We start from the raw sequence: 13,439 nt of genomic DNA, 5'->3' as shown, positions 1-13,439 counted from the left end.
TGGTGTTTGTTCCTGTCTCTGTAGTTTCACCAGATAGGCTGTAATTAGATTTCACGTTCCGTTTGTTTCGTATTTTGTATCGTTATTTCATGTCACTTTTTTCTATTAAAGTCATGAGTAACCACTACGCTGCATTTCGGTCCGACTCTCTTTCGACAAACGAAGAACGCCGTTACAATGTTGTTCTTCACATTACAATCTCTTTTAAACACACAATATATAAAATAAAATCAACCTTTATTTGTCACATGCACAGGATACAGAGGGTGTAAATGTTGCAGTGAAATTATTACTTCCATAGTGGAGTCTTTTGTTTAGACATGTAGCTAGCTAGCTAAACAATGAACCATAATCCCAACTCTAATGCCACTTTCAAAACAACTGCGAACTCCGGAGAAGAAAAAAACACTTGGACTGGGAATAATCGATTTGAACGATCATCCAACTCAGAATTCCAACTCTGGAACTTGGGCCTCTTTCTTGAACTCCTACATAGATCTAGCTAGCTAACAGTATGCTTTAACTTGTAATAAAAACACCTTTCTGACAAAATTAAAAATGTATAATATCAGAAAATGTAGTTAGAGTCTTACCTGTATACATCCCTCTGTCACGGATGCCCTGGTTGCCCTTAGTTTAAAGATGTAATCCAGAGACAGGTGTTTTATACATCAGTCTTCTTTCTGTGTTCTCTTTTTTGGGATCTCCGCATTTGGCAATCATCTCTCTGCTTCCACCGGGCAATCCACTGATTTCAAAACTCGGTCAACTTCTTCCGTGACAACGACACAGTTTCTTCCCCAACATTGTTATCAGAAGACGCTATATTGTCTCGTTCAATTAAAATATTTTTACCTGAATCAGGGATTTCCTCATTGTTTGATTAATTTTCAGAGTCCGATTAAGTCAAGCACGATCATCCTCCAGAAAGTAGTCCTTCACAACATTTTCCCACTGAGCTTTCAAAAAAATCTGTGGTAGACAGAATTATCCCCGCAAACTTAGCAGCTCATGTTATAGACAGAAGCAATCTACATGGAAGATCAATCCGAAGTCATCTCTCGGTATGTCCCGCCCCCTTCATTATGATTTACAGATGGCATACAAGTTTGTTATGAAGCCATTTCTCTCCAAAAACATATTTTAAAAAATTACATTCAAATGTTTCTCCTGTGAAGTAGTGACGTGCGACATACACCTAGTTTCTTGAAACGAGTCATAAATGTTGCACAATCCAGGTGTGCAAAGCTGTTAGAGACTTACCCAGAAAGAGTCACAGCTGTAATCGCTGCCAACGGTGATTTTAACATCTATTGAATACTTATCTAATCAAGATTTCTTTTTTGGGGGGGGGTGGTGTTTTTAAAATGTTTTACATGTTATAAATGTTTTCTTACGTTTTGACATTAGAGTACTTTGTGATCCTCCCCCCAAAAAATCGAATTAAATCCGTTTTAACCCCACTTTGTAACACAGCAAAATGTAGAAGTCGAGGGGTGTGAATACTTTCTGAAGTCACTGTAACTGTTTCTTCTTGGTGACTTCCCTCTCAATGCAGGTCTGTACATGTTGCCCCCACGCACCACTTTTAGCTAAATTGGATTATTCCTTATTTTACATCGTCTATGAAAAATGGCCTTGCGTTTCGCCGGGATGTTTTTCATTTCCAGTCCTGTCTTTTGTCACATGCACCATTTCCTGTTTTCCAAGAGAGGGAGAGACAATGTTTCAGCTCTGTGGTCTGGAATGTTTTGTCCACTGTCTGTCAGGAGAAAAACATCTGCTCTTCCAGCAGCTATCATCATAGAGTTATGTAGTTAAGGGCTGCAGCATGAGTCGTGGTCCAGGGCGAATGTACAAAGTTTCACCTGTTGTTTGCCTGTCTTTGACTGACATTCAGGGGGAAGCCCTTCCAGAGTTCCAGAAGAGGGCTTCCATATGGTTCCTCCCTGCTGGCCCTAAAGCCTCAGGCCCTGGCCTCTCTTCTGGCCTCCTGCCTTCCCTTGGCTAGCTCCATAGCAAGAGGAATGTTTTAGATTCAACGGAGTCAGCCTGCTGCAGGCCGCTGCTTATGCACAGCCGTGGCTCACTCTGTGTGTCTCTCTCGCTCTCTCTCAGGCCTGGACAATATCCCGCAGTATGTGGACAAGCAGGCGCACTAGAGGGGAAACGCCTCTCCTCCCCTCTTTCTCTCTTCCTGTTTTGTCTGTTGTAATGCACTATTCCAAAACTTCACTACATGTAAAGTACCTTCTCTAACAAATTATCTTACAAGGAAGTCTCGAGTCTCCTAAGCTTACTTGTGGAGGGCGCGTTCCCCTGTTGCGAGAAGTCCGGTCCACTCAGAACATCGCTCCTCCGGCTATGCCCCAGAAATGTCGTTGATACAAACTCTCCTTCAGGCGCAGTATGCACTCGGTGCTGATTATATAGAGTGCATGCTATTATATAGGGCATTCATCACCAGGGGAGGGTTGTGGAAGAAACATCCCCACTAGCTATTACTTTTATGATGGGACTTGATCCACTTTAGGAAGTCTTAAAACATCTCGCTAGATGAGGACAGTTAGGCTGACAGGATAGAGCTGTCAGGTAGCTGAGACCTTGATCTCTCAGCACAGATTGCAAAGACAGCCGGCAGAGAGCCAGGCGAGGACACGCATGCACGCGCACATACACAAGTGCGCACAGGCATACTCGCTTTCTCTGTCTCTCAGGGAGCATGAATACTTCCCTACATGTCCCCACCTCTCCTTGTGCCTGTCTCTTGTTTCTCTCTCTAGGTGATCAGCAGTGAAATGTAATATGAATAAGCTACCTTAACTGACCTGTCTCTTTTTTGAGTGTTTTTTTTTTTTTTTTTTTTTTTTTTTTTTTGTATGAATGAACCTGAGCAGTCAGGGGAAGCAGTTTCTGTAAGGAGGTCAGGGTCATATTCATTAGGGCACTCTGTAGCAAAATGTTATGCAACGAAAAATGCCAACGAGCAGTTTAGTCCATCCCCGTTTCGGTCTGGTTTCATGTTTTGGTGTCTAAGGAATACAACCCAGTTGATTTGATTGCTGTGTCCCCCTATAGGAAGGACCAGAACCTGCTGTCACCGGTCAACTGCTGGTACCTGCTGCTGAACCAGGTGAGGAGGGAGAGCAAGGATCACGCCACCCTCAGTGACATCTACCTGAACAACGTCATCATGCGCTTCATGCAGATCAGCGAGGACTCCACACGCTTGCTTAAAAAGGTAAGCTCTTCTGTAGAGGTAAGAGGTCAGACCAGGTGAGATCCCACTGATCTGACGGAAGTAGTTTCTTGTCTTGAAATGAACAGGGAGAACTCTGGTACCTCGTTATATTGGATAAATCCTTGGCACAGTCACGTAGTCAGGAGAAAACTCTGGGCCCTGCTGCTAATGATACGTCTATCATCATACAGCCTTAAAGCGGAGATCGGCAGTTAAAATTATAACAAAGCACACTCCCTGCTCCTGTTTTGGTAAAAAGCTGAGGGGCTGGAGAAATGTAACCCCTCTCAAATTCATGGGCAGAGCTATGGATGCACTGACTGATAAAACTGTAATTTTTGTATTATGGATTATCTATGTTTTGAGGCTATATAGTGTTTTACATTGGCTTTGCTTACAGAAGTTGGAGTAAAAAAGTTAATATTTTGGGTTCTCATGGAGTGTGACAGTTGAACTAAGCTCATGAGGCATTTGTAAGTTATATTCTTCAAGAATCAATATAAGATATATATCATTAATTAATAAGTCCAACAATACATGTAGCAGCTGCTGATTGCCCCTTAAGTAAACCAGGCACTGGACTGCACTCAGATGTGATGTTTGGCTGGATGTAGGTTTAACATGTTACATTACAAGTTGTTTGATGACATCTTGATAGCAGTTCAATTATTGGGTTGTGGTTTAGTTCTGTGAATCTCTATGCTGAGAGAGAGAAGAACCCTCTTCCTACACAGCCTTGATCATAAGACTAAACGCCCTATCTAACCCTCCCATCCGAAGTCGGTCGCCTCGTGACCTGTTTCACTCGGACCACTCCCTGCCAGATTATGAGCTCTCCTATGCACTAGGAGTCACATGAACCGACCACAGTCCTGAAAATGACAAACCAGAGCCTGTTTCAGTGGGGTGCTTAGCGTCAACGTTTTTGGCTTTTTTTTTCTCTCTTTCGCTGCGGGGTCTTTAGATCCGTCTGCTAGATGGAGACAGAAAAAATAGTTATTTTATTCATCTTAAAGTCATTATTGTCTCTTGATGTTGGTGGTTTCATCTGGCTTGTACAGAGGAGTGGTCTGCTCTGCACCCCACCCCAATCCTCTGCTCGAACAACTGCAACACACACAAAAAGTTAAGGCAGTAATTTCCCTTTGATAGCAGTTCGAGGCTCCTGGTTTACTAATGGGCCAGATGTGAAGCTGGAGCGAAGTGGTTTGTCAGATGTTTCTTTCTCCCCCCCCGACTCAATCCACATTACTGATGTTTAAAATGACAGACTACTAAACTCATCAATGTGTTCCCAATGATATGTATTCATTTTTAGGCATTTCAATCAAGACTTTTTAATGTATGAAGTTTAGTTCATAGCATCCCTCATATAAAGAGGTTTGCATTGACATTGCACACAGTTCATTTTTCCCCTCATGTACCAACTCTCCTTATTGCTCTACCAATTAGTTGTTGGTTGGCCTTGTGCACAACAGGAAATGACCTGCACTTACAGTAAGTCTTCAGTGTGTGTGTGTGTGTGTGTGTGTGTGTGTGTGTGTGTGTGTGTGTGTGTGTGTGTGTGTGTGTCTCCCCTCTGGCTGGTATAGTGACGTTTGGCAGCCGGGGGCCAAATCAAACGCCATCCCCCTCGTGGGGTGCAGTCTGTCACAGGGGAGCAGAGACACCCCTGCCCTCTAATTAGTACATCCCATTGTCTTTGATCTCCGCTGAGCTCCAGTAATGATAGACAAACACCAGGGGAGGCCCCCCAGTTACAACAGTCAGTACAGGTCGTCTTGTTTTAACACGAGACAGATGCTGTTTTGTCATCCTAACATCAAAGCGTAGTGTTTTTTTTATATTTCCAAATTCTTATGTTTTCTAACTTTTTAAAAGTTATGAGTTGAATTAGTACAGGACCTTAAATGACATATGCTATCAGGCTTCAGCATGGTGGACCTTTTGAAAATAGTCCGTTGATTTGTGTTCATGCCTTCGGCAGTAGTTGTTTTATTTATGAGTAGTACTGTGGACAAATGGGTCTGAGCTCTCTGTGCTGTGGGCGCTCTCATGTTTTAGCGTCATTATTGAAAGTCACAGCTTACCTCGAATTGTGTCTTTGTTCGATGCCGAAACCTGTAAATACGAGTCTTGTCACGCAGTCCATTGATTGGTCGGGCAGGTCTTATCACATGTATTCTCTTCATCATTCATACAACTGGTTCTTTGTTTTTTACTCAGTCATATTTATTTATGGAGGTCACATTCTGGTGGAACTGAGATCCCAGGGCTTGAAAGCCTTAGCTGTATGGCGGAAGGAAGGTATTCGTTCATCAAGTTCCTACATTGCAAATTGATTCGCTACAGTGGTAGGTAGGAAGGAGGGTGAGGGAAACATGAAACGGCACCAGGTACTACTAAATTGGTCTTGGCATTTGATCAAGCGGAGTGCAATGTGTTTTTAGAGCTTGACAGTTTACTGCCTGGCTTGGTGGAGTCCATTACTAGACTACCTTCCTGGGCTGCTTCTGTATAGTACAATCAGGTCAACAATTATTGGCACCCTTGATAAAGATGAGAAAAAAAAGACTGCAAATACTGAGCTGTATATATATTGTATGCAGAAAAAAACGAAGAGTTTAAAAATACTAATTTAAGAAAATTAGTATAAGGGGATCTTATACTAAAGTGGATCTTTCAGCAAGATGCAAAAAATACATGTTTTATTGTCACATACACCAGAGAGGTGCAGTGAAATGTGTTGTTTTACAGGGTCAGCAATTGTAGTATGGCACTCCTGGAGCAAATTAGGGTTAAGTGCCTTGCTCAAGGGTAAAATCTCCAGTTAATTTACCAAGAATTGAACATTTTGCAATGGCCATCTCTCCTGTGGTTTGAATTGAAGGGCAGTCTATAAGCACAGACAAAGAAAATCAAGGATCTGGAAAGACACTGCATGGAGGCATGGTCTAAGATCTCTCCCAATGTGTTCTCCAATCAATATAAAACATTTAACAAAAATGCTCAGTGCCATTATCCTTTTGAAGGGGTATTGAAAACAGGGGTGCCAATAATTTTGACCCATTTTTTTAAAGAAAAATAATCATTGTTTATCAAGTAATCTCTTTTCTTTGAGCAATTGTACTAGTATAAAATAATAACTTTTTGTTTGGGTGGTGGTGGGGGCATACAATATAGCTCAGTATTTGTATTTATTTTATACTGTCTTTTTTGCTCATCTTTAAGGGTGGCAATCATTTTTGAGCTGACTGTGTAGGAGCCAATATGATTTGTGTCGACTCTCACAAGAGTTCTGCCATATGGAGCAGTCATGCCCCTGGTGCGCTACCCACCAGACATGGACCCTAGGAGTACGGTCCCTCTCTGGGGCCTGATTGATGTTGGAGGCGATGTGAATTCCATGCCCCCCCCACGTGGCTTAGTGGATTCCAGTCTCCCCCAGCCTTCTCTCTCAGATGTGGTTAGCATCACTCACACAGTACACTTAAAGGGGAAGCCTATTTGTGCTAGTCCTCTAATAAACTTAACAACAGTAAACATGTCGTCCCCCACAAATTATGCAGCGCCTAACTTGGTCCAATCAGTGTAATTTTGTAAATGCCGGATCTCTATGGCAAGACGCATCATTCAACCAAGTTTCGTAAAAATGGGGAAAGTGCTTTCTGAGTTATCACGTGTGGCTAACTTACAAAAGTAAGTATGAATGAACGTACGGATGAATAGTCCCCTCCCCGATTTAATCGTGGGGGACAATTATCCGTATTGGAAAATCCCCAGTTGGCATTCCCCTTTTAAAGGCCTAGTGCAGTCAAAATGTGATGTTCATGTGTTTTATATACACTACCGTTCAAAGGTTTGGGGTCACTTAGAAATGTCCTTGTTTTTGAAAGAAATGCAAAGAAATTTGTCAGAAATATAGTGTAGACATTGTTAATGTAGTAGATGACTATTGTAGCTGGAAATGCCTGATTTAAAAAAATATATATATTTTTTTTATATGGAATCTCTACATGGGTGTACAGAAACCCATTATCAGCAACCATCACTCCGGTGTTCCAATGGCACGTTGTTAGCTAATCCAAGTTTATCATTTTAAAAGGCTGATTAATCATTAGAAAACCCTTTTGGAATTATGTTACCAGAGCCGAAAACTGTTGTACTGCTTAAAGAAGCAATAAAACTGGCCTTCTTTAGACTAGTTGAGTATCTGGAGCATCAGCATTTGTGGGTTCGATTACAGGTTCAAAATGGCCAGAAACAAATACATTTCTTCTGAAACTCGTCAGTCTATTCTTGTTCTGAGAAATTAAGTCCATTCCATGTGAGAAATTGCCAAGAAACTGAAGATCTCATTCAACGCAGTGCACTACTCCCTTGACAAAACAGCCAATAAAAAGAAAAGATTAAGATGAGCAAAAGAACAGACACTGGACAGAGGAAGATTAGAAAAAAGTGTTATGGACAGACAAATCTTAGTTTGAGGTCTTTTTGGATCACAAAGAAGAACATTTGTGAGATGCAGAAAAAAATGAAAAGATGCTGGAGGAGTGCTTGACACCATTTGTCAAGCATGGGGGAGGCAGTGTGATGGTCTGGGGTTGCTTTGGTGATGGTAAAGAGACTAGGGAGATTTGTACAGGGTAAAGGGGATCTTGAAGAAGGAAGGCTATCACTTCCATTTTTCAAAGTCATGCCAAAACCCTGTGGATGGCGCTTAATTGGAGCCAATTTCCTCCTTACAACAGGACAATAACCCAAAGCACAGCTCCAATCTATGCAAGAACTATTTAGGGAGGAAGCAGTCAGCTGGTATTGTGTCTATAATGGAGTGGCCAGTCACTGGATGTCAACCCTATTGAGCTGTTGTGGGAGCAGCTTGACTGTATGGTACGTAAAAAGTGCCAATCAAACCAATCCAACTTGGAGAGGTGCTTCATGAAGCATGGGGTGAAATCTCTTCAGATTACCTCAACAAATTGATGACTAGAATGTCAAAGGTCTGCAAGGCTGTAATTGCTGCAAATGGAGGATTCTTTGACGAAAGCAAAGGACACAATTATTTAAATTAAAAATCATTATAACCTTGACAACACCTTGACTATATTTTGTAACTCATTTCATGTATATTTTCATGTAAAACAAGGAAATGTCTAAGTGACACAACTTTTGAACAGTTATGTGTATTTCCACACTGAGGTGGGAATAATACTGAAATTGTGAAAATGCTGATAATGCACTTTTAATGTAAGAGCTGTTTGAAAAGGCTTCCTGAAATTTCAGCGTGTTTTGATGGGATGGAGTTTTTGCCTGCATGGTGACATCACCAGTCTCTGTATTGTCTATGGCAAGGGAAAATAGATAGCGTTTACAGTTCCTACAGCTTCCACACGATGTCGCCAGTCTTGGCAATTGGGTTGAAGTTTATCCTTGGTGAAATGAGAAATAGGCACTTCCTGTCATCGAGTACACCGGAGGAAGTTATGAAAGGGAGAATATGGACCATGATTTCAAGACTTGCTGCTATTGAATACAGATCGCCCCGTGATCAATTTGATCGATTATTAACGTTTACTAATACCTAAAGTTGGATTACAAAAGTAGTTTTAAGTGTTTTGTCAAAGTTTATAGGCAACTTTTTTAATTTTAAAAAATGACGTTGCGTTTTGGAAAGCAGTTTTTTCCTGGATCAGACGGGCTTCATAAATGGACATTTTGGGTATACATGGACGGATTTAATCGAAAAAAAGACCCAATTGTGATGTTTATGGGACATATAGGAGTGCCAACAAAGAAGCTTGTCAAAGGTAATGAATGTTTTATATTTTATTTCTGCATTTTGTGTAGCGCCGGCTACGCTAATTATTTTGTTTACGTCCCCTTTGGGTATTTCGGGGTTGCATGCTATCAGATAATAGCTTGTCATGCTTTCGCCGAAAAGCATTTAAAAAATCTGACATGTTGGCTAGATTCATAACGAGTGTAGATTTAATTGAGTACCCTGCATGTGTGTTGTAATGAAAGTTTGAGTTGTATCGAGTACTATTAGTTGTCACTGAAATTTCCGCTGATGTTGATCCCTGTACAGGGACAGCAGCCATAAAAGGATATTATTAAAGGTAGGTAGAATAAACATAACCACATGTAACATATGCATTTGCATTAGAATAAACATAAAAAGTCTCAATGCAAAGTTGCACCACATTTTACGAGTTTTTATTTAAAACTGATGAGAATTCTGAAGAATGTCGAAGTCATGCCGGAAAAAAACATTTGCGGGATGTGACTTAATATGGAGGACCTGCGAAGCCAGTCTATTATTCCCCATTGTAAACTGCAGCAGAAATAACTTCAAATGTATAACTTCAAATTAAACTGTCTGACTCACGCAGAGCTAACGTAATGTTAGCAGGCTAGTTGGCTAGCAACATTGCAATGTATAACGTCAAATTAAACCAAATCATTTGTGCTTATGACTACTTGTTTCAATACAATTTTCAGCCAACTTACAAGCAAATACTTTATGAATTTATTGTATTTGCTTGTAAGTTGGCTGAAAATTGTATTGAAACAAGTAGTCATGAGCGCAAATGATTTGGTTTAATTTGAATTTATACATTGCAATGTTGCTAGCCTGCTAACATTAGGTTAGCTCTGCGTGAGTCAGCCAGTTATCCACACCTAGCGTGCAGCTACATTAAAGTAAACCAAAGTTTTGGAAATACTTAACTTCATCTACCAGTTATCAAATAATTTTACCTGTAAAGTTAGCTGGCTAGGCTAGCTAGCAGGTTAAAATAACTAACTAGCTTAGCTAGCCGACCACCACTGTCAACATAGTTAAGTAGGAAGCCAGATAACTAGTCTAAAGCGGAGACTTACCGATTGACTGCTGAGTTGGCTACCAAAGTCAAAGAAGAGCGAGGCCTTTTAGAGGGAGAGTCGGCTAGCTAATAGAATAGCGTTTTGAGGTAAATCCACATCGACTTTACCAATTTTATCTCATCACTGCTGACACTCTTGATGTACCGGTAGGTCGGTAGGAAATAGAGGTCCGTCGATTCAACCTGACAAACCATTCCGACTTTAAAAGCTTGCTCCATCCATCCTTGTGGGTATTACTGCACTAGCTACAAGCCACAGAAAACTACGACAACACTAACTTGCTCAGTTTACTACAACTATCAAATGCACAGGAGACGTAACTTACAATTGAAGTTTACATACACTTAGGTTGGAGTCATTAAAACTTGTTTTCCAACCAGTCCACACATTTCTAGTTTTGGCAAGTCGGTTAGGACATTGACTTTGCATTACACAAGTCATTTTTCTAACAATTGTTTACAGACAGATTATTTCAATTATAATTCACATATAATTATAACTGTTTCACAATTCCAGTGGGTCAGAAGTTTACATACACTAAGTTGACCGTGCCTTTAAACAGCTTGGAAAATTCCAGAAAATTATGTCATGGGTTTAGACGCTTCTAATAGGTTAATTGACATCATTTGAGTCAATTGGAGGTGTACCTGCGGATGTATTTCAAGGCCTACCTTCAAATGTAGTGCCTCTTTGCTTGTCATCATGGGGAAATCAAAAGAAATCAGCCAAGACCTCAGAAAAAATTGTAGACCTCCACAAGTCTGATTCATCATTGGGTGCAATTTCCAAACACCTGAAGTTACCACGTTCATCTGTACAAACAATAGTACGCAAGTATAAACACCAGGGACCATGCGCCGTCATACTGCCCAAGAAGGAGATGCGTTCTGTCTCCTAGAGTTAAACATACTTTGGTGTAAAAAGTGCAAATCAATCCCAGAACAACAGCATAGGACCTTGTGAAGATGCTGGAGGAAACGGGTACAAAAGTATCTATATCCACAGTAAAAAGAGTTCTATATCTACATAACCTGAAAGGCCGCTCAGCAAGGAAGAAGCCACTGCTACAAAACTGCCATAAAAACTGCACATGGGGACAAATATCATACTTTTTGGAGAAAGGTCCTCTGGTCTGGTGAAACAAATATAGAACTGTTTGGCCATAATGACCATCGTTATGTTTGGAGGAAAAAGGGGGAGGCTTGCAAGCTGAAGAACACCATCCCAACTGTGAAGCACGGGGGTGGCAGCATCATGTTGTGGAGGTGCTTTGTTGCAGGAGGAACTGGTGCACTTCACAAAATAGATGGCATCATGAGGCTGGAAAATTATGTGGATATATTGAAGCAACATCTCAAGACATCAGCCAGGAAGTTAAAGCTTGGTCACAAATGGGTCTGACCACACTGTTACTTTGACTAAAAACTCATGCTTCCTACCCTTTTAAATTGAATCATAACATTGGTGGGCATCGTTGCAAAACGTACAGGCCAAGAGTGATTACGGCTCCAAGGCAAATTTTTTACAGTTATAATGAATCATTAAAGGATAGATTTAAATTTACATAATGGGTTCCTGGTGGAAAATGGGGGAGTGTCATGCTTTTTCAAATTCTGTGAAATTGAAAAATAATTTTCAAGCGTGTAGGGAGGGTTTAGGTAAAATATATTTTGCTAAAGGGAGGGCCATCCATTTTTATTTCTAAGAGGTCCGATTTGATACTTTTAACCCTTATTATAATTAACGTTCACTCCCAAAGTGAATGGTTTGTACTTCAGATGTTCTTCTCTGATTTACTGTGTCTTCAGTGACCAGTGGAGTGGCTGAGGTGGCTGCTTCCTGTCAGAGGCCCTGCCCAGGTCACATAATTGGGGCATCTGCAGAGCCAGGAAATGGATGAGCTGTCGGAGCTGTGCCCAAGTTCTCCTGAGAGGCCTTTTCATTGACCACTGGACTTCTTCCCAGTTCTCTCAATAGGAAAGGGCTAACAAGTGTTAGATCTAACAAGTTGACTGAGGTCCTCTTCTCTGAACGGAGGCTTCTAATGGCTCTTCCCTGGGGAGAAAGTGCGAGTAATTTCAGCAAAGATCTCACTTTGCAACCCAATTCAGCTGTTGGTAATGTTCATGAATACAGTTATGGACAAGTCTACGTTGTTCATTCTGGGCCGAGAATAGCGCTTTAATGTTGCATTAAAGAGCTATTCTCGGCCCAGAATGAACAACATAGACTTGTACATTTATTTAGATTTGCAGCCTGCTTCACAAACTTGGGCAAGAGGAACGATCTCACCAGTCCATAACCTACCACAGGAGGTTGGTGGCACCTTAATTGGGGAGGACAGACTCGTGGGAACGGCTGGAGCGGAATAAGTGGAAAGGTATCAAATACACCAAACGTTTCCATGTGTTTGATTCCATTCACTGCGTTCAAGCCATTTATTATGAGCCGCCCTCCCTTCAGCAGCCTCAGCAACCTACCTGGCCCAAAACTCAGTGCCCCATCCAGCCTATAGATCCTGTCCTCCGTTCTCTAAATGTGCGTGAGAGCACCCTAGCTTAAGCTTCGGTGACTTAGTTCTATTTATACAGGGCTAAGTCTATTTGTCCGGTGCCTGTGTGAATAGGTAAGTAAAACAGAGAGCTGGCTGAGTAGGTGGAGGTGAGGGCCAGGACAGGAGGTGTTGACTAGACTAGGTCAGGCTGAGGAGACTGGCTGATTACTTACACATGCACACACACAAACACACAAACGACGAGAACTAATCCTCTCTGGTTTACGCCCACATGTCTGGACTGGCACTACCCTTTCTACCGGAGTCAGTCAGTCAGCAGGATTTAGAGTATAGCTCTTTTTGGGATGGACCTGTGTTTATTTGTGTACTAACTTCCTCCTTCAAACAATCAAATTATGATCTGACTAAGAGCACACCTTTCACCCTAATCATGGCTTTGTTGCAGGTCTTTTGGTGCTTCAGCCAACTCCCCTGTTATGTTGTGTTCGTTGTCACGCCAAACATGTATGGCATGACAACAAGCATCAAAGAGGTGTTGGATAATTCATATTATTTAGTTCTGGCGGCCAGGTTAGAGATTCACTACTTCGACCTGTGGAATTCCTCAGTGGTCAGTCATTTCTATTGGAGTATCATTGACTGTATCTGCAGTTGCCAACTAGGATGTGTACGGATCCACCTGGATCAGTGAGGTTGGTGACCTCAGCAGAGACACTTCCTCATTGGTCACACCCACAGGAAACCACAGATGTGTATTACAAGGCTGTATGAAACCCCATGTGAACTACAGTAACC

The 13,439-nt window shown here is 41.5% G+C and overlaps 1 protein-coding gene across 3 annotated transcripts in view; it reads left to right on the top strand.

Moving 5' to 3' along the window:
• LOC118401070 (SLIT-ROBO Rho GTPase-activating protein 1-like) overlaps nt 1-13,439 on the top strand; it is a 162,753-nt gene that overhangs the window by 66,204 nt on the left and 83,110 nt on the right. For all 3 annotated transcript variants that reach the window (XM_035798270.2, XM_052474813.1, XM_052474814.1), the window contains exon 3: nt 3,079-3,241. In XM_035798270.2, the coding sequence (XP_035654163.2) occupies nt 3,079-3,241 (163 nt within the window). The remainder of the gene's footprint in view (nt 1-3,078; nt 3,242-13,439) is intronic.

Source organism: Oncorhynchus keta, chromosome 22, assembly GCF_023373465.1.
Source record: "Oncorhynchus keta strain PuntledgeMale-10-30-2019 chromosome 22, Oket_V2, whole genome shotgun sequence".
NCBI classification, from domain to species: Eukaryota; Metazoa; Chordata; class Actinopteri; order Salmoniformes; family Salmonidae; genus Oncorhynchus; species Oncorhynchus keta.
The sequence above is the reverse complement of the archived record's forward strand: the minus strand, read 5'-3'. Positions and strand labels throughout refer to the sequence as shown.